The sequence below is a fragment of the Cyclopterus lumpus genome, chromosome 16, assembly GCF_009769545.1.
Source record: "Cyclopterus lumpus isolate fCycLum1 chromosome 16, fCycLum1.pri, whole genome shotgun sequence".
Lineage (NCBI taxonomy): Eukaryota > Metazoa > Chordata > Actinopteri > Perciformes > Cyclopteridae > Cyclopterus > Cyclopterus lumpus.
Genome location: NC_046981.1, coordinates 7,694,637 through 7,716,838, shown reverse-complemented (window position 1 = coordinate 7,716,838; position 22,202 = coordinate 7,694,637). Strand labels below are relative to the sequence as shown.

The 22,202-nt window shown below is 43.2% G+C and overlaps 1 protein-coding gene across 3 annotated transcripts in view; it reads left to right on the top strand.

The window, feature by feature from the left end:
- The window catches only part of ptprub (protein tyrosine phosphatase receptor type Ub), a 134,050-nt gene that overhangs the window by 75,820 nt on the left and 36,028 nt on the right, over window positions 1-22,202 (top strand). For all 3 annotated transcript variants that reach the window (XM_034553345.1, XM_034553346.1, XM_034553347.1), the window contains exons 4-11: window positions 1,986-2,067; window positions 4,449-4,564; window positions 7,395-7,569; window positions 11,137-11,430; window positions 16,376-16,693; window positions 17,987-18,096; window positions 20,379-20,580; window positions 22,069-22,171. In XM_034553345.1, the coding sequence (XP_034409236.1) occupies window positions 1,986-2,067; window positions 4,449-4,564; window positions 7,395-7,569; window positions 11,137-11,430; window positions 16,376-16,693; window positions 17,987-18,096; window positions 20,379-20,580; window positions 22,069-22,171 (1,400 nt within the window). The remainder of the gene's footprint in view (window positions 1-1,985; window positions 2,068-4,448; window positions 4,565-7,394; window positions 7,570-11,136; window positions 11,431-16,375; window positions 16,694-17,986; window positions 18,097-20,378; window positions 20,581-22,068; window positions 22,172-22,202) is intronic.

Here is a 22,202-nt window from a genome sequence, read left to right as displayed (position 1 = left end):
TGTTCCCGTTTTAAAAGCAGTGTTGTCTTGTTCCGGCTCAGGTTCCAGTGGTATCTGGGAACAAACAGGAACATTGACTCTGGCAGAAGAAGATTAGCCTGACTGTTCCTCTCTGAGCCGGAGGAGAGCAACCAGTTACAGGCAGAGCAGGGTCACACACAGGGTTCAACAGTTCGACCCAGCAGCCAGGACCGTTCCTCCTGCTTCCTCCTCACCTCTCCCTCTGTCAACCTTCTAGCCTCCCCTCTCTCCTCTCAGCATGCCTGGCTTCCTGCGTCTCTTTCTGTCAGGAGTCTTTTAGCTGACCCAAATCTTCCCACATCCCATCATTATGTGTCGGTCTAGGTGCCTTCAGGGTTCCTGCATGGCAAGGGATGTTGTAACACTCATTTTTGCTGACATTGTTGCTTTAGAAGCTTATTTTGGGAAAAAGAGAAAGAATTCTTATAAATTCCTTTTCATATACCGCAAAGCGAGGTCTCAAAAAATGTATCCTGAGCTTTCAACTATATCTCACAGATGGAGTTTGAAACATAACTCCATCGTCAAATCTTTGGTCAAGCTAGGTTATGGACCATATGTTTTTGGCACTGAAACTGAAATATCACACCGGCGCCAATACAAAATTGACAGACAGTGCAGAAAAAGTACAGTTAAAAGCCACTCTAATCTGTCTCTGTTGTAATGGCATGTCTATGTTTGATGCACTTGATAATTTTTTTTTTTTTGCAAATCATTTTAATATCCATCAAAGTGAGGTATCAAAAGAAAATCTTTGCTCGCTTTTTAGCCTTTTGCTGAATTTCCAATCACGTCTCACGGTTTTCCTCTGGATGGAGTTTGAAACACGGGTTTAGATGGATTTGAAGGCCCACTTAATTTTTTTTCCATGAAAGATAATAAGAAAACTTTATTATCTTCGATAGACTATGGGATGCAGTTATCATTTTTTAACAGGCTTTTTTGGAGGACCTTAAGATTTCTTGGTCAAACTACTGTCTCCAATGTTCTTTCTGTTTTGGCACTGAAATGCCAGTACCACATGTCTGATACCCAGCCTCAGTGTATTCATTCTGCAACACAAAAGGTCACGGGTGAAGCCGCTGCAACTGGATTCAGTTCCATACCTTTGAGAAGTTTGAGCTTCACTCTTGTACGACCCATTTCCGCTGCACCTGCGTGTAAACACAGACGCCAGACACACACATTTAAAGTAGCTCCGTGGACATAAGGGAGTCTGAGTGTGGCTGTGGCGCTCTCAGTACAAATCAAGACCCGGTGATAGGAAACATGTTGTAATCATTTGGTCAGAGGATTATGAGAAACAATAACTCAAAGCTGGCCTTCCATCAAATGTGAGGATAGGAGACTGTCCTTGGTGCTGTGAAAACAAGCATCACCCCTGTGTCTCATAACTCTCTCCCTATTACTAAGGATGGCGATTTGATATTGATTAGGTTTCATGAGAGCCGGCTGCTCATCCAGCTTATTGTTCCACAGGACAGTATGGAGCTTTGTCCTCCCCTGAGTCTCGTGGCCCTGTGCAGGCTGTATTATCTGCTGTTATGGCTTCACAGCAGCCTGTACCCTGAATGTGGAATAGAGCACATGAGTCACGCGCCACATTGTGTGCCTCCTGATAAAGCTATTATTTCTCTTGGCCCTGCGGACTCAGGCAAAACTTATCCATCTTCCTGTTTTTATGCTCCTGTCTTTGTCTTGTTTCTCTCATTGTCTAGCTTTTCGGTTTTGGGTCAGCGGATGTGCAACCATGTGGTGACGGGCTTGTTTGTAAATAATGTGTCTGTCACCGAAAGTGGGACGCGAGCATTTGAATTCATACAGCCCTCAATGTTCTTCAGAAAATTGCTTGCAACACTTCAGCTTCGGGAGCATTAGGTTAATCGCAAGTGTATGCTTTAGCTGTTCTGGTTATGAATTAAAATCTGTTCATCGCGCATTCACCGTTGGCTTCACTCTTGCAGGTACTGATTGAGGCAACTGTTTCCAGAGAGCGGCGAGGCTACATTGCCATAGATGACATCATGGTGCTCAACTACCCCTGCTGTAAGTGCCACTTCTGACAATGAATTGTAATTACAGGAGGTGCTGGAGAAAGAAAAAAAATAGAAGAGGTTTTGAGGGAAATATGTATTTCAATATGATACGAAGAAGAGTGATGGCTGATCGACCTTCTATATTAGTATTGCAGGTTGTCCTGAGGCATCCAGCGCCAACAGAAGGGCTATTAAAACAGTGTGACACCCAAATGCCAACACTCCCCACCTGAAAACACACCTGCCTCCAGACTCCAGCCTCCAGCCTCGCTTGACACCCACCTTGATTTGTTAATCAGTGAAATCTTTAATTCTTTCTCTGAACGCGGCGTCCATGTTCCCTTGCCTGACTGGAAGTGCGCTGTAGCTTTTTGTCATACGTCACTGTGCACAGAGGGGCTTTTCCCATCAAGCACTGCCTTTTAAAGCTTTATGAGAATGTTCATGGTGTTTCCAATGGCTCCCAGCAGCGGAGCTCTTTTTGTGTCAGTGAGGGTTGGGGTTCAATGTGTTGTTATCCCCTGAGGAGCTTGAGTAAAACATATTCACTGAGTCCCTTAATACCTGGACAAAGTCTTACAGTGTCACACTCTGTGGCGTGTACAACCCACTGCTGAACACGAGGGCTCAAAGCACATTAAATGCCATTGGTCCACCCTGCTTTCAAGTGACATATATAACTGGCACAAGCTTGATGGATATATTTGACACAGAGATTCAGCGTTATCTCCCTGTTAATATTTACATATCCCCTACTGTTATCACAATAGTGTTGAACACCGGCTGTGAGATTGGTCGCAGCGTGCTGTATGCGTACCACCCAGTCAGTCACCCCGAGACAGCAGATGGCATCTTCTGAATGCTCCCACTGCGGCCATTAAATAATTAAGACTCTCATCGAGACCTGTACATGCCTTATGATGTGGCACATGGCCAGGCTGCATTAGTTGGCAGATAACGCGTGCGAGGGAGGAAGACGGAGTGAAAACCCGAAGCGAAGTGAAATTTAAAATGTCCCTTTTTGTCAATTCTGGTGAAAGCAAGGTTGACTTTTTCTGTTTTCTTCTCCTGAGTCTTAGTCTGTGACTCTGAATTCAGTGCTGCACTCCAATTAAATATTTATCATGCTAAAGAGTCCTGAGAATAACATCTGACACTCTAACACAACAGTTATTGCCAACTGTGGGGACACTTTTTCTTTCCCATTCACACTCATTTCAGTGTTTGTTTATGTTTGGCTCTCAGGCATGAATTATGAACTAACCTTTGGAGGGAGACTCACTCAAAGGCAACCCCCCATACTACTTATTGTAAACAAACCAGATCTACACTTTGCCCCCCCCCCCACACCCTTGCTACATAACAACATAATGTTGTGCAAAACCAAGCCGGAGATGTGTGGGACCCAAACATTTGCTTCACCGCTGCTCTGCCATCTCTTCCTGTCATTCATCCAGAGTGACACGTCGACATGTCCTACCCCCATTTCTCAGGCATTGCTGTCGGTATTTACCCAGTGATTTGCCTCCGCAGGGGTCTGGTTCTCACAGCACTATTGTTAATCACGGAGTTGGGTGAGAGGGCTACTCCCACACACTGACTCATTGGCAGCTTCGCTCAGCATGCTGGGACATTATTAGTCGAGATGTGGAGGATTGATGCTTTACTCTGTGGCTTTTCTTCTGCAGATTCACTCCCACATTCTGCTCACATCGCCTCGATTCTCATTTTGTGTGACCCTCTCAACACATGTATTTACACACTTTTTGTCTTATTCAAACAGTGTGTTTTTATTTTATTTTTTTATTTCATTATTTCAATTGATTTCAACGTTACCATGGGCGTACAGTACAGGTCCACAATAGGTTCTGATGTGTCTGGAGAATCTGGAAGTGGAAAGCAATGCAACATCTTCTAACCTCCACTCTCAAATACAGCAACACAAACAACTCGATAGATACACTTTCTATTACTTACTTCTACACTTTTATATGCTTTGCTTGTTTTTGTTTTCTTCCAGTAACTTTATTTGTAAATTCATTTTTGCATACTGCTATGAGAAATAAAAAAAGTTTGTTTAAGGATAAAGGAGTTAAAATGTTAGGTCATAAGTATTAATATTTATGAATTTAATTTGAATAGAACGTTGTTACTCAAGTTTAGTGCTGCTTCAAACCTTCAACTGAAAAACTGCTTTTGTTTTTGATGCACATTTGTGATCTTTAATTAAGTATGCACAAACATCGGATGATGCCTGACATTTCTGTTCATGTATTTGAAAAGAAAAGGCCTTGATAAAATGTTCTGTTCGGTAACTGAATGCCATTGTGAACAGGCTGAATGGTAAATGACTTTTGATCTCACTGTGTTCCTCTCTGTCTGTCTCTTTAGATAAGGCGCCGCACTTCTCCAGGCTCGGAGATGAGGAGGTCAATGCTGGGCAAAATGCTACTTTTCAGTGTGTTGCAGCTGGAAGAGCATCAGAGGCTGAGCAGTTCCTACTGGAGGTCAGTGGTTTAGTGGTAGAATTATGGAAGTTTGTTGTTTTGTATTCTGTACTTTCAAAACCATCAACATGGAAAATAGCAGTTTGAGACTGGATCTTCTATATTTTAGAGGTATTTCAGTTCATGGACAGATTGGAGATTGGCCCCTGGGCATGGACATGTGAAAGGCCCCTCACCTCTCCTAAAAAGCAGCAATACACCCAGACTGAAAGAGACACAAAACAACTCTTTTTTTTTTAGGCGTTGGGGGTCTCCTTGCTGTAGTTGTGAGGGTCTTTGTGGTTGTTTAGTGTGTTTTTGTCTTTTTGTGATCATTTTCTGTTTCTCTGTGGTCAATTTGCCTCTCTTTATTTGTGTTTGTGTTTGTTTTGTGTGTAGTTCTATTGCAACTCTTTGTGTCTCTTTGTCTTTTTGACTCTCTGTGTAGTGATCTGTTTGATTACTCATAGCTCGTTGAAGACTTAATTCAACTCTCTACAAACAACACTGCATTTTAAGTGGAGGGGGTTTCACTGAATAAGCATCGCAACAAGGTTTTTTTTCTGTTTTTGAATCATTAAGTGTCCAAAACGTGCTTGTGCTTAAATGAGGATTGCAGACAGAGTTTTTGCTGTGAAGGCCATGAAGGCCTTGAAGCCTCCCCTTGCCTTTGAAAAGTTGCATTGCTTATAGGATCATAGCATTCGCTGCTTTTTCTTCACTGCCTCCTGTTTTTATTCAAATCATGTGCTGTGTTTTAGATATCTGTCTTTTCATCTAGAATGAAGGTCAGACGGGGCACGCGGGTCTTCCTCTGGTGGGGAATAACTCTTTATGTTGCCCTGATTAAAGGACCAAACGGCATAATGCTGTAGGGCTAAAAGGTTCCTCTGCAGCCACACAATCACTACTTTTTCCAAACATCTTACCCCCCATTACAGCTAGTGTCAATCATGTCTGACCTCAGTATTGTTTGAATCTGGGATGTGTGATTTATGTAATTGAAACAATCCTCATTCAGAATCTCTCTGAACACTCAATCAAACCAGCCATTTGGTCACAACACAAGGATGAAGACAAATACTTTGGGTAATTAGCTGGCATAACCATACAGGCGTCTGCTGGAAGGAGATCTCCAGGCCATGGGAATGCTGCGCCTTCTCTTCCTCTCCTCTGCCTTTTACTGTCCTCTTCACCATACCTCCGTCTGCTCCGTCTGTCTCACACATGTCTGTCTGACCCATTTTCTTTGTATAGACTCGCATCACTGTTGTTTCCCGTTGTTGTGCCCTCTTGTCTGCCATACCAGCTGCAGTGCAGTCTTGGCGGCACACGCCTGCCAGATTAGCTGATCGTTTTGTTTTTTCCTCGCCAATTAGCCACAGCCAGATTGTTTAAGTAGCATTAAGTGAGCTCATGCTTTTTTTTTTTTTATTCATCCTGATTTCCCCTGCCTCCTTTTTTTGTAATACACATGCTCGGTAATACTGTAAAAAGAAAAGGGGAGGATGCAGCAGAGTATGATTGAGAGGTTTTTTATTTCTTTGTGGTCACAAGATTAATTGCCTGCTTAACCCCAATCAGAGGGTGTGTGTTTATGTGTTTGTTTGCGAAGGCTCGACCCGAGGTTTGTGTGGCCTGTGCTTTGGAAAGGCCCAAATCAGAAGCACAACAAAGGCCCGAGATGGCCGAGCATAACCCAAAGGCGTCCTTGTTAATCCCAGCATGCTCGCATTCTTTGGTTTCTGTTCAAAATGGCAGATCAAAAGGATATGATTCAAGATTAATGTCCACCATTTCACACAAAGAGAATGGCCCGAAAGCATGAGGAGAAAAATGTCAGATCCAATGTGATTAGTTGAGAATATGTGGACTTGACAGATGCTAGTGGTTTTAATGGTGTGGAACAATGTGAGAAATGCCTCTCACGGCGCAACAGCAAGGTGCATCATGCAACATTAATTGGAATCACACTTTTTCTCGAGCCCTATTTTCCCGTTTCCTACTTTCTGCCCCAACTCACTTTTGTTTATGTTCCGTCTCTGCTTTCAGACTCTCCTTTTTATGCTAAAACCAGCAGTTGTTTTACAGCCATTTCCACTGTCTCTTTTTCTCCTAAAAAACATTCTACATGCTGCTCCTCATCCGTTAGCCTATTTACTAAACTGATTAAACCTTAATGCATCAAAGCCCATCTGTCTCCCAATTCGAACCGCTGAGCAGTTAAATGTTTTGGTGCAATAACATTGCACACCGAGGACGGCTATGGTTGTAGACGGGCTCCATTAAGGGACAACGCTCATGACACGTCCCTCGTAATCACAATTATTTGTATTTGTTTTATTAAAGCATGTCTGATCGTCATATTACCTGATTTTAAATCAGAGGCATGGTCCTGCCATTCTAATTAAATTACACACAATTGGACAATCCTCCTTTTTAATCACACAGCTCGAATAAGAACTGACCCACATAGCAGTAATTTAAGCGTGTTTTGCTGCATTAATGCCGATGTCTCTCGGGGGTTTTCTGAGCAATAACTGAATACAAGGGCTACTTAATAGGTATTTAATACTGTGTGTGTGTGTGTGTGTGTAGGTCTATAGGTGTGTGTGTCTATGCATGTGCGCGTAATAGGGGATCCAGGGTTTGGGAGCTTGACCTCTACTGGGGACTATGACAGCTTGGCTTTCTTGGCTTTTGCTGCTTATTTTTCCAGCTGTGTATATTTTTGTGTGTGTGTGTGTGTGTGTGTGTGTGTGTGTGTAGCTATGGTACACGGTACACTGTATGAAATGACATGTACCTGTGTGGGTTACCCTGTGTGACCCTGTCTTTTCCTGCTTTTCAGAGACACAATGGGGACATTTTAACAACGGCATCAGTCAAGCACTTGAGTCACCGGCGCTTTGTGGTATCCTTCCAGCTAGACGGCGTCCTGCGAACGGATCAAGACCTTTACCGCTGTGTCACTCAGTCCCCCAGGGGCTCTGGGGTCTCAAACTTTGCTGAACTTGTTGTCAAAGGTAAACACTCTCTCTTTATTTGTCTCTTGTTGGTCTTTCTCGCCCCTTTTGGGTTCTCTCATCCCAACCATCCCTTTTCCTGCCGTTCTTGTGATAACAGGATTTTTTCCGCTCTTCTCGGTCACAGTAGATTACTGCGTGTGATTCGAAGGAGAAGTAAAAATGAAATTGATTACACTAGCCACTCGTATGAACACATTTCAAATCACCCATAGGACATCCTTTGTGCATAATGGCTGAAATCCCAGACACACTGATTTCAATTCACAAAGCCCAAATTGTACGATGCTCGACACACACAAAGGCTCTTTGGATAGCAAATGAAATCTCCCCCGACGTGTTGTTTTCTGAGCTGGGGTTGTCAAATAGGCTGCCATACTCAGCTCTCTGTCAAAGAGCTGTTCACTTGACTTGGACTCCTGCAGCCCCTGTCATATCACGTACCACAGATGGTGACCTCACTACCATTACTCACTCCTACCCCACAGCCTGACACCACTTTGACAGCATAGTAATGACACGGCTGTGGGATGGTTTGATGGCATAACAAACTCTAGCCCTCAGCAAATGAAGGTTGAGAAGGGGAAATAAGAATATGAAAGATTCCTAATCTTCTTGTCCTCTACTGTATGGTCCTCCTGATATTACATCTATTAAATGACACAGTGTATTAATGGTTATATAGGTCTGTACGTTGTCGGTCTGTGGATCAATTAGTTGGAAATAGCTCAACACCTGTCTCATGGATTGCCATCAAATTGTGGACGGACATTCTTAATCCCAAGATGATGTTTTTGAATGATTGGACGATCCCTTTACTTTCCTCGAACACTAATAGCAGGTTGACATGTATGGTTGCTTTTTAAATGTCTCTACAGCAATTGGATGAAGCCTCCACATTTTAGCATTTGTAGCTATTTGAAGCATTGTCGTCTTTGTGGTCAACTTTTTTAGGCCAAGCATTTGAACACATACAAGGACCTTGATTGTGTTTGTTGTTCCTCTCAATGAACATACACACATTTAGACATACAGAAGAATAACAAAGCTTTAAAAGAAATCAAGTCAAGCCATTTCTTTTTTAATATTCCCCTATATCACACATCTACAAGGGGCTTCACATTCTGTACAGCTAACAACATCCTCCATCCTTAGACCCTTGACTCGGAGGAGGAACAGTTCGCAGGCTTCAATCTTGTCATTCTTACTCTTTGCAAGAAACTGCCAATCTCCCACCGCTCATTGTAGAGAGGGTGAGAAGGGCTATCCAAGATGGCTTTTATTTTTGCCCTTGTGCTCCTCTACGCTACTGCCTCCGCACTCACCAGTTTCAACTTGGTCACCTAGCTGGCCTTCCTTCACAGCTTGTTGACACTGCTGACCTCCAAGCCTCAATGGCTCAATGCCAACAACCCAGCACACCACTGCGGAGACCAGAGCACTGGCTACTATAGACTGATAGGAGATCTGCAGCACCCTGTTTTTGTATTGAGTTGGACCCAAGGTACTTGTATGAGTCAACCCTCTTCCCTTTCTCTCCCTGGACAACAACAGGCCCCTTGGTTTTGCTGACATTGAACTTTAGGTGGTTGTCGTTGCACCATGTGACGTCGTTCTCCACCAGTCCTTTGTACTCCTCTGAAAACAATCGTCTCAGTGAAGACAGCATGTGTTTCACTGGGCTTTCATTTCACCAAACAAATACACCTAATACCTTTTTATTAAATTCCTTCAACGTTTCCACTACATATATTATATGAGTGGAGATGTGGATGTAAACAACAACTTGACTGGTTGATGGAAACACACAATGGCGAGGTAGTGATTATAGTTTTTAATCATGACAAAGATGTTATTTATGACAAAGCTCATTCTGTGTGATGGCCGGTTGTAAGTCATGTTCGAATAGACTGCCTGTGACCCTGTTCCACCTTAATGAGACTTTAATGAATTCCTTTCCCCATACTGCCCCGTTACGAAGAGCCTATTTATTCCCTTAATGAGTTGGAACCACTAATTGTAACTTCGTAGGATTGAATGTAGGAATCATGATGAAGCTCTCTTATTGCCCTACAGAGGACCGCTACGTGCCCACATAATGAATACAATATTCTCATATTTCTCTTGTGGCTTTTGTTTTGGCCCCATATTACAGTTTGATCCTCTTAAAGCATGAGTCTCCATAATTAACCAGAGAGCAATGTTTAGTTTGAGAACAGAGTGCTGCAGGAATGAGTCCTAAAACGTGGAAATGAGTTAACATTTTAGCACGTACAGTTCCCTCCTCTGGAACTCATTGTTTTTTTTAATTGTCTTTTTGGTTAGATGCCTGAAATATGGTCTGTGGTTTATACAAGTTTAAAAGATTTTAACATTTTGTGCTACGATATGAAATGCGTCAGTCGATATCCCTCTCGTGAATTTGAAAGTTATGTGTTTTAAAAGGTGCAAGCTAACTTTTGGCTAAATGAGACTACACAACGTCATCTTATTTCCTGCAATAATCCAAAATCCAATAAAGAATCCCCCCCGCTTTTTCTTTGAGGGAACTGCTGCAATGCTTCGTGGTTGTCCATCAAAAGTATGTTATCCTGGCAGCACTCTATAGCTCTGTATAGAGAGGGAAACAATGACAATGACAACTAATAATACACTGAGAAATAATAAAGTGAAATAATAGTGAAAAATGAACAAAATAAAGCTGAGCTGTGAACTTTAAAAATAAATAAGTGAGTTATTATTAAATTTGTCCCCACTGGCTGCTTACCCTTGGGCCTAAATTTGGCCTTTCATTATGAATGCAGTCATTGACAGCCCAGAGATGAGCTGCTGCAGGCTAAGTCAAGGCAAAGAGAAGCAGCTGGGAGTAGAGGTGAGGGGCTCGTAATGTTGAAAGCTCACAGAGAGGAGCGCCATAAAAGACTGAGGCGCCTCTGCCGGATGAAGGATTAGTCACAGCCACAGATCTAACTCTGATCTTTTCTCATGCTTTGTCCTCATTTCTTTTGCATTCCCTTCCCTCCCTCACACTGTTGCCCGTGTAATTGTTCAGTGGCTTGGATCTGCCAGTAAGTGACATTTGACCGGTGGGCTCTGGAATTAATCCTTAGTTTGGCAATCTTTTCCGACAGTGATGCAGAGTCTCCTCTTTCATCATGGTTACCAGCTCTGAGGACTGAACACTCAGTCAGAGAAAAAGATGTACACCACTTAATCCTTCAGCTACAAAGATCATACACATTCAATGCACTGCATGCAGAGCTGCTTTTTCTTTCACCATTTTCCCAAAAATATATACGGGCTTTAAATGCCTTGTTAATATGTATGACTAAGCTGCTATTTGGACGCAGTTTGACCTGCTCACATCCTGCAGTCTCTGGGGAGTCATTTAAGTTTCGGTGGGCTTTAAACATAGTAATAAATACAAATTAATACAATTAATACCACAACTTTACCTCCCTAGATTGTGAGCAGTGCTATGGGCCTGCCAGCAAATGCCTTTAACAATATAAACTTGTGTTTGAACAGGAAAACGTAAGAAACACTGCTTTTCATTTCTTCCGACAGTGCCTCCATCCCCCATTGCGCCACCCCAGCTGCTGCGCGGCGGCTCAACTTACCTAATCATCCAGCTCAACACCAACTCTATCCTGGGAGATGGCCCCATTATCAGGAAGGAGATTGAGTACCGCGCCAACCAGTCCCCGTGGTCAGAGGTGCACGGAGTCAACATGGTCACCTATAAGCTGTGGCACCTGGATCCAGACACAGAGTACCACATCAGTGTGCTTTTGACTCGGCCCGGAGAGGGAGGAACCGGCCCACCTGGACCGCCTCTCGTGAGCAGGACCAAGTGTGCAGGTGAGCTTAAAACAACACTGTCCAGCTGGACAGGGCGTGGCCGCATTAATGCAGTTATGGTGGGTTGCGGTGTTAGTGTACAAGTGTTCAGAATTTTTAGAGGTTAAAGTATTTTATTTCACGAGAAAAAAGACAAATCAGAAAGAAATATACGTGATTTAGTTTTCTTTCTTATCCCTCTAATCCTCTTGTGTGTCAAACTCTTACTATTGCTTCTGCAAACTGCTGTTCGCTGGTCAGCTGAAAACGCACCACCCAACTTTTATTATTGCTGAATTATGCAGTATTGTTTACTACAATTGTCAGCTGTATCTGAATCTGAAAGTATGTTTACTCTATTCCCGTTTGGGGTTTTGTGTTTGTCTTGCCAAATATGAGATTTTTATTTTTTGATTGGGCAGAGACAATCCTCTGAAAAAAGGACTCATTATGCAATGTGTTGTGCTTAGGGGAATTACAGTGTGCACTGTTAAGATAGATCTCCGGATAAGGGAATTCAGTGTGTTGAACACCTGGCTGTTTGGTAGAAACCACAAGCATGGATCAGCATGGGCCTTCAATGCAACCTGTACCAGGACGCTGCTCTGTGATTTTCTAAATTGCACAGGCTTATAGATTTAATCTAGATTAAAATAATACCGATAACTATGTCTTCTTTGCACTTAATTCTTAATTAATTAATTCCATGAACAATTCACAGCTCAAAGTACCAGAGCCCAACAGCAACACCCCCGAAACTTCAAAGAGTTATACATTATGGGGCTGAATCTGTCACGATAATCTGCTAAAATTCAATCAGAGAGGAGCTGATAGACAAGTTGTGACCCGGTCGCTGCATACACTTATCTCTTAAGAAAAAACACATTCGCTATCAATGGCGTTCTCTGAACTCTGGAGCTGAGGAGACTGAAAGGAAGACTTTTTTCGCTGCCAGCACTGCAATATTGGTTTGACTGTTATTTAAAAGATAACAGCTGGCTGACGACAGCGACTGGCCTAAAGCAGGCTTCTTTGGTATCTACTGAAGAGGACAGACATTTTTGGCACAAACAAAAAAAAGGAGAAGAAATAAATGGACAAGAATTTGTAGGTGAAGGTGGACGAGACATATCAATCCCAGTTAACACAGATACGAGCTGTAAATGGTTTTAAAATAAGTGCTGGATTTGCAGGTTATATTACTACATTATTTAGTATTGATAATGATAAATTCCCAAAACCCAATGTAATTTAAAATTTCTTGTTTTATCCGTATAAAAAACAGTTTTTCATTCTACCTTATCTATCTATCTATCTATCTATATATATAGATATATATACTGTGTGTATATATATATATATATATATATATATATATATATATATATATATATAGAGTACTCTGTTGATGGAGATGCACACAGTCATTACCGCTGCCTGCATCTGCAATGCGTGCACAGCGCTCACAGGCACACAAAATGAAGAGCTTTGTGTTACCCAAAGGCAGTCTGTGGATTTGAGTCTTCCATGGTCATCACTCTTTTCTAAGCCCAACGGTCTCTTCCTGCCACACACCATCCCTCACATATCTCCCTACACTGCTTCAGTAGAGGCTCTCTGGCCCCCTCTCCAATGACATATTAAAGCTACTCTCCTCTTTCAACAGCCAAAGACACCCCCCATTCATCAGGGCGCCATGAGTGCGCTCACAGCCCTCCCCCACCACCCCCACCCCCACCCCGATCCCTCCCGCCCCACCCCAACCCAAGAGACACAGAAAATTCACAATAAAAAAAGTCGAAGAATCCTATAGCAAGAGTAGTGAGAGTGTGTGTGTGTGTGGGGGGGGGGGGGGGGGGCTGCAGTTTGGTAGTTTTTCAAAGTGAGTCGGGCGTACAGCAATCGCCCAGTTGCTGGTATCGGTGTTTGTGAAAGTCACTAAAGTCAGCCTTTAATGACTTTACATTTCAACCACTGTGACATTAGCTTGTTCAACCATGTGTAGGATAAGTGATGCTGCTGTGTTTGCTGATCTGTTAAATGGGTCATTTAGATGCAGTACTAGTTCGATACAGAGGCAGTATAGGTGAAATTAGTTTAGTTGTTCTGTCTTTCAGTTTTCACAGCTCTTACCTGGCGTATTGATGTGTTATACACTTTACAGTAAGCTGCAGCACTGTAAACCTCTTCCACCTGGTGTATCGCACCTGCGTGACCCTGCAGGAGACAACAGAGCTCCCCCTGGTCAGCCTCCAAACCATCTGGTCTCCGCTAACCCTGCTGACCCCCCATTCCACCGCTGAATCCTAATTGTCCAACCTTGCTGTTGGCCTGATTAGGTTTAAGGAGGAGGAAATAGATAGTGGGGGTGCTGCGGTGATATCAGCGAGGTGGTAATTATCCGGCGAACAGAAGGGAAATTTGGAACCGTCGCTATAGTTAGGAAGGAAGTGAATTTCCTCTCCAGGAGCTGTGTCTCGCCACTGTGACTAATCTCACTCTTCCATGGTCATGCTGAACATTTCCCTCCTTCCCAAACATGTTGGCGAGCCGGCGTGCACATAGGCATCCTCGTGCAGTCGAGCTGTCCTCGTACGGCTGCTGTAAAACTAATGACCGTGAATGTGAACATGGTCTCTGCCTGGCTCTGGTGGCCATCCAGGTGTGCTTGATGAGCCATTGCTGTGATTATCAGCACGGTGCATTAGCACAGCTTGAAGCCCCTCAAGTAAATCACAGAGGAGAGGCGGGCGTTTGTATTGCAGGTGGTCCCCGAACTACGTTAATGGGCTTCCACCTGCTGCCGGGTTACTGAACCTTCTGGAAAGCCTCTGCCCAAGATGCTCTTGGTCTGTTAGAGGGAGCCTGACTAAAAATAGACACATTAGGAACACAAGTGCTTTGCCTTTTCTTGGCATGTCGTCCATCATGTCTTCCATTCTGAGCCACAACTCCCTGTATGTTTACATCTGGGGGTGCTTGGATTCATGTGCGCTTGTGTTTTCGCTCGCACATGGGTAAAGGCGGGCATGTCCGTATCAATTTGGTTTTCCCCGTCTGACACAGTCAGTGCAGATACCCTCCACCGACGCATGCGGTCTACGGCAACTCTGCTCCGTCCTGCTGCAGTCCCATCTCACAGTTTTAGGGGAGATAATAAACCAGAACCTGTCACATCTACTCTAACTTCCAATCTCCAAGGATCAACATGGTGCTCTGGGCTTTTGGCCATGTTGGGGTGGCTGCAGTGTTCGCGCCACAGGGTGCCAGAGAACGGGTGCCCGTGGCATACACACAAATAGGACGAGGCAAAGGGAAGGGGTTGGCACAAATGTCCACTTTGAGAAAAGCCACAATGAGCACACTGTGGCCTCTATGGCGGCGCTTTCATCAACTCAGCAGTTAAATGCCTCTCTTTATTTAGCTCTTAGACTGCGCAGACTATCAATTGCACCATTAAGACAATCCTCAGTTACACTAAACAATGGAACATTGACATTTCTTGCTGGCTACAGTGTACTACTTTGCAATTACTCTGACGTGCCATTAGTCTGGGTGAGGTTCTGATCGGTGCTCTGGTCATATGTCCGTCTGGTATGAGATGCCATACAGCAAATGAAAAGAGAAAGCCGGTGACTGCAGAAACCTTCAGTATAGATTGGAAGTGTCATACAATTTTACTTTAAAATAATTTCTCTACCATAGGCAGTAATAAGTGAGTAACAATCTGGGTATAGGGCTGTCATATCTTTTATTACAGTGGCATGCAGATGTTTGTGTGTTGGACCATGTCCACATGTACAAATAGATATAAATAAATGGAAGTTGAAAAGGGATATAAAGAAAAGATAGAGAGGGGGCTTAATCATTATTTTACACAGCAAAAGTGTATCTATGTGTCCTTGCAAGCTACTTTCAGATCAATTTTCTTTGATAATTCTTGTTTTAGTGCATTAGACCCTGTTAAGTGATGCTGTAGTGAGAATCCCACTGAGTCAGTACAGGAATGAAGACCTTGGCCAGTAACCTCAAACTCCAATGATCTCCCTCTGTACCCCATATCTCTGCTGTCATTACCTGCCTCCCTGGCCCATTACTCAACACGCCCTTTTAAAGGAATAAAGCAATACAATACATAATGAAGCATATTGCTTTGACAAAAAGGAGTTGACTGTGTTAATAATGGCCACTGATAAATGCCTCCATTGATACTGAGGAGGATGTCCTTGGCTTAACTCAGCCTCTCTTCAGTTTTCAGACATCCTCTTGAACACTGGCTGGTCTGTGCTTCTGCGTATAGAGACTCTCTTTATCTTTCAGCTAGCCATTACATTTGAGGGGGATATCAAAGACAGAGCTGTTGTTCTTTTTCGTCAGAGAAAGTCGGGGGTTAACCCGGCAGTGACCAGAATTAACTTGGTGCCTTCTAAAAATACAACTGGCTATCACGATGACCCTGAAGTAAAAGTGACCAGCGGAAGTGAGTGTCCTTGTAGAGTGTCCACTGGCATTTTTTTGTGTGTGGATTAAACCTCAGGGCAAAGACATAACTATTGGATAGTCAATTTGCTCAGCGACACAGAGGCGGGGACTGGTGTGACAGCAACCCGCAGCCTGTCCAATTAATTAGCACAATTGGCACAAGTTCTTGCTCTGCCAAGGGGGATGTGGGTGTGTTGTGCTGGCAGCAAACTGCCAACCTCCATGTTGTGGCGGGGCAATATCGTGGCATCTAGGAGTGAAACAAGCGGAAAACTGCGAGGGCAGTCCTGGGATCAGTGACAGTGTTATATGCTGGGTATGCCAGGAAATCACATGTTTCACAATAAAATGAAGTCACCTCTGGTTTAATTTTCTAGAATTCATTATTATGCCTTTAGATCTTCCCTTAATGCCTTTGCTTGTTTTTGTCTCTGCTTTCTTTATTACTCAATGTTTTCCCTTCTTCAATCTTCCTCCCTCCCAGAGCCCATGCGTGCATTGCGGGGCCTCGCAGCCACAGATATCCAGTCCAGGCAGTTGTCCCTGCAGTGGGAGAATCTGGCGTTCAACCTGACACGCTGCCACACCTACTCAGTGTCCCTGTGCTACCGCTACACCACGGCGGGAGGCGGCGGAGGCCACAACACCACTGTGCGCGAGTGCCTGGCAGTGGAACACAACGCTTCACGCTTCACACTGCGTGATCTGCCACCCTACCACGGCCTCCATGTCCGTCTGTCACTGGCAAACCCCGAGGGAAAGAAAGAGGGCAGAGAGGTCACTTTCCAGACCGAGGAAGACAGTAAGTCTCTTGTGCAGCTTGCAGAAAAGATGGAAGCAGAGAGGAACAGTTTAAATTGCACATGTCTTTTGACGTATGTTTTAACATTAATACGCATTCAGTTTTCAGTGTGTTAGATACACCGAGCTAAACCAATGCAGTCTAACAACGTATTGCCATCAATCCTACTTTCATCAGAGGATATAAAATAAAAAAAATGTCTTCTCTTTAATTTAGCCTCTCTTCATTGATATTATTGGGGTTGACAAAATAATAGACGCAAAGTCATTCATTATAATGCAATACAGTTCAACAGCACCACAATCTGTTTCCTGCATTGAGATTAATGACATTAACACCAGCTCCTCTGCATATCCTTAAACACAATACAGAGAGGGTGACCATCTGAGTGAGGCGGAATCAGCATTACAAAAGATCCATTGCATTTTTAGACGAAAATAACATAACAGAGAAAACCTTATATCTGAGTCTCTGGCAACCCTGAGATAGGATTTTAGGATTTTGTATTTCTTATCTCCTATTATTCTTTTGTGCCGCACACACATCGTCTGCATGGCAGTCGAGGGAGAAATCAATCAAAACAAACAAGATTTTCAGAGAAATATCTATACGGTACAGGGGAAGGATATAAGAAAAGATTAAAGATTAAAATGCAATTTCAATATTTTTGTAATAGAGTTGATTAAATATATATCTAAACCTACACACATACAGTACATGTCAATTATGAACGCTTCTTCCAAAAGCCTTAATAAGCAACTCTCTCCTCCAGACTAACTCAATTGAAGGAATAACAGTTGACTCAGCTGTTTGGCTCTTGCTTTAGCCTCAAGCCTGAATCTCACATAACAGTCTTTCTCTGTGCAGCGCTCACACAGACCATGGGGACTGGGGCCGTAACCAAATGGCCCAAACAACTGTTAACAGAAGCTAATGTTGAGGGTTCACGCAGTGACAGTCCTCTCCCATGCCATTCAGGAACAAGTGTGCCAGCAAGTTTCTGACATATTCATCAGTATATTTCAACTGAAGACTGATATAAAATGATCGTATCCTTCTTAGAGTTTATTTCTTTTGTCTGTGTTGCGTTTACATAACTGATGCAGTTCATGAATTAACTGTGTCCTTATCTGATGTTCTGTGCCTGCTGCTCTCTCGTCTGAGTGTCTCATGTGGCGCATTGTTCTGAGCTATACTGTGACATTCACTCCTGTGATATTGACATCAAAAGCTCACTATGGGATTAGCACTTCAAATTCCACGACAAATGTTTGTTCTGTCAATTTCTTATAGTTCCCGGAGGCATAGCGCCGGAGTCGCTCACCTTTACCCCGCTGGATGACATGATCTTCCTGAAGTGGGAGGAGCCCGTTGAGCCCAATGGCCTTATTAACCAATATGAGGTGAGCTCAGACTGTCAAATGTTTTTGTCTTGCACTTTAAAGATTGTCAGCATGGTAATCTTAATTGTTAGTTTAGTTGACTTACTTGGACGAGCAAGGTTTAGATAGAAGCACTACTTTTTACTTTTAACGTTACTAAAGGAAAGGCCTTAAGGATGAGGACTAACCACTAACGCTATCTTTGATAAGGAGTTTGTCTAGGGCCAGCATTAGTGTTAGGATTACTCTAATCCAATAACGTGCAGTACAGAGTAATGTACTCTCATATAAAGTAGTGGCATCCAGTACTGTGTCCTTAACAGTTGGGAAACACTTGCTGTAAATACCTTTTTTCTTTCTTTATGTAACCTGTTACCTCACACAATGTAGTTCGCTAATGCTAATCATCTCCCTTGATCTGAATGGAAGTTAGCCAGGCATGCATTAGCTCTGGCTTTGCACTTTCAGTTCAAGCAATAACACACTAACGCACATGTCTTATCAATTTCTTCAACTTTTGCTTGTTTTGGGGGTTTTGGAACAGCTATAGCGTTTTTCAATTAGGTTATTTATTTATATTTTCAAATAAAAATGAATGTGAATTCAAATTGTTATGCTGTCATTGATGAAAAAGTCCATTAAATGCACAGAAAAGTTCAAATTTGACCATCTTCAATTCCATGTCAACTGGGCCAACGTCTGCTGAGGAAGATGCTACTAAATTGACCTTGTGGTCAGAGTGTTTGGACAGCGAGAGTATTTTTGGTTTTCAGCAGCTATAGGTTGCAGTGTGTAGTTATGCCACTTTTAATACTCAAACTGCACATAAACAGCACGTCCAGTCTCATTATCTTTTTTTAAATTGACCTCAAGCAACATTATATAAGTATAGCATGCTCCTGTGAAATGTGCCTTTTCCTTTCGTATTTGTGTGCCCAGTGCAAAAGTACTAATTTGGTGAGCCATTTTCTCCAACTGCCACTGTACAGACATGTGCTTCACCAGCAAACCTCTCTGGTCCACTTTGTATTCTTCCTCACCCAACCATTTAGCGCATGGTGCACTTTGCCCATATCTACGAAGAAAAGCAGCAATACTCTGATTCGTTCTGATTGACCTTGTGCACATGGCCAAGCCCCGTCACTTAACACTGGTTTTGTGCTATTAATGATTTTGGATTTTCTGTGTACCCTCTGTCTGCGGTGAGTCATCAGTGGGCCTGCCTGCCTATCCTCAAGCCTTTTTTTCTTGGCTTCAATTGCAACGCTGCCTCAAGGATAACATTAAATAGGATCTGTGGTTTGACGTATAAAGTGGCGAATGCACAGCATCTGTGAGTGTGTTGAACTTTCTGAGCTAATTTAGAACACTTTATACAGAGCTGTAAAAGATCCCTCTTCATTTCTCTGACTAAACCATTGACCACTCTGTCTGAGCCCATCGGCCGCCATGCTGTTCTGCAAGCTTGCTCATCGGATGGCTCCTTATTCTTTTTCCACACTAAGGAGGCATGAGCAGGCATTACGCTCTTTTTATGGTAATCAGCAAAGCCTTTGGTTTGGCTTGAGTGGCATCTTCAGTGTGTGTATGTGTGTGTACAATATGAGCAGTGACTGTGTGATTCCTTGAATGAAGTGGATCCATCCCAGCCCTAATGTACTGTATATCCTAACATGTTCACCCTTGTCTGATTTCAGTAAGGTCGTCTCATTTAGCTCTCCACTATTTCACAGAGTATAACTGGAAATTCTCATGAGAGTACTGTGGAGGCAAGGCACATCACCTCTTGAGGAAAAACATTATAAAATATTTCACTTTTAAAGGACAGTCATGAACAGCAATTCTTGAGTCTTAATTAAAGAGTTAATTAAACTCGTAAACACTTATCGTTTTTGATTTAAACCCTTGAAATCATTTTTTTACTGCGTGGCGTCCTTGGTCCATGGCCTTTGTAATGCTTAGTCAGACAATCATTTACCAAAAGTTCCAGGTTGCTTGTTTGACTTTGACTTAACAGTGCCAATGCCAATCAAGTCCTACAGTATTCCTCTAAAACTATAAAGGTACACATAGCAGTTAGCACATTGATTTAGAGAAGCAAATTAATTTTGAGTGAAGTGAATCGTATCAATCAGACAGTCAAATTACTTTTTATGACAGCTGTTTGAGTTAATGACCTCTGCAGATCAGTATGAATCTATCACTTGAAATGTGTTTACAGCTACAAGAATGAGGCTTGAAATCACTGCTAAGGGGACTCTGGCTTTTATGATTCTACCCTGAGACCATCTTGTTTTCAACAGATAAGTTATCAGAGCATTGAGTCGTCTGATCCAGGCATCAACGTCCCGGGGCCAAGAAGAACTGTGTCCAAGTTGAAGAATGAGACCTACCACATGTTCTCCAACCTCCACCCAGGAACAACTTACCTCATCTCAGTCCGAGCCCGCACCATCAAGGGCTTTGGGCAGACCGCCCTCACTGAAATCACCACTAACATCTCAGGTAGTAGCACCACTCATTGACTGAGCATGTGTGCTTGCGAGGGTGTGTGAATGCTGCCTTCACATTGTAAAATAGAAATAGACACAGGCAGCCTACTCCACATAGCGTGTGTGCCGTCACCACCTATCACGGATGCACCATACACGTACAACACCAGACTTATCCTATAATTAGGATCGGAGTTTTTCTCTCTTTTGACCTCCACATCTTTCTTCTCTTGCAGAGGCAACACTACTGCTCCTAGAGTGTAAGAGCTATTTTCCATTGCCTCCCCAAACTCCTGACACACTGTCATCTCACAGTGCTCGAGACATAAATGAACTCGTAGGAAGCAGAGAAACACCACAGAGGGGACTCTGCTGTGTGTTGCGTATAAAGAAAGATGCAGTACATTCCCGGGACCAGAGTGTCACTTCCGAGAGTCTCAGAGCTTATTACTGGTGATAGAAAACCAGCATTTGTGTTTCTATTTCCTCTTAATGATGCTTTTGTGCTTGTTAAGGGATGGGATAACGCCCCTTAGGAACACACAGCGCAGCCACTCCCACCCTTTCACGCTCACACATATATTCACTCCTTCTGCCGCGTCTCTTTAGAGAGGGGTCCGGTTAGTTTAATTATAAATTTAGGGCACAATCACTGCTTACTGGCTGTATGTCAGACAGAACGCCGGCACAAAGCCAGACTGCAGATAAAGTCCAAAAGTCTTTGGAGATCATCCTCAACCTCCTCCACTCGCCCACGGTGCAGAACATTCACTTACACTGAGTGTCTCTCAAATCCGCACTGACAGCGAGCAAACACTGAACACCTTTCAACAGCTACTACTGTCAGCATCTTCAAGCAATACCCACCGCAGAGTATCCAACTACACACATTTCCTCATTCGCCCGTACACTTAAAGACGTGTGCACCACCGTGGCTGACACACAACCATCCTTCAAACAGACATTATCTGGCAGCGGGCGTCAAACCCTCTTTTCGTTCGACAAACCTCAACAGACCTTTAATGTCAATAGATGCACATTAAGTTTCCCTTAATGCCTCACCTTAATTGATGTCAACCACTTTTTAATAAGATAATCATTGATTCCTCGTGAATAGTGTGCTCTCCTTCCCCTCACCAACTGACTACTGATATTAAAGAGAAATGTGTTGTCACATCTCCAGGGAGGAGCACGACTTTGGCCAAAACCTTTCAAGTGAGAAACTCTATACATTTAGCGTCACACACACAAGGTTTGATTGGTCTTATTGCTAAAACCAATCAAGCCTATTCAAGACAACTAGAAGGGACATTCAGTGTACTCAATATGAGGATATGGGTATTGGGGATATTACTACTGGGAGAGGGATGTCTCTAAGAGGGCTGTCGGTTATACAAGATATTGACGGGCAGAACATGTTTATGAGGAAGCACAGACGTATGTTACAAATGGACTAAACGAAACACCGGAGAAGCCAATATGTACGTTTCTGTGTCCACAGCTCCGACGTTTGATTACGGAGACATGCCGTCCCCCCTGAGCGAGACAGAGAGCACCATTACTGTCCTGTTGCGCCCCGCCCAAGGCAGAGGGGCACCTGTCAGGTGAGAAAATCATCCCAAATGTACATATTCA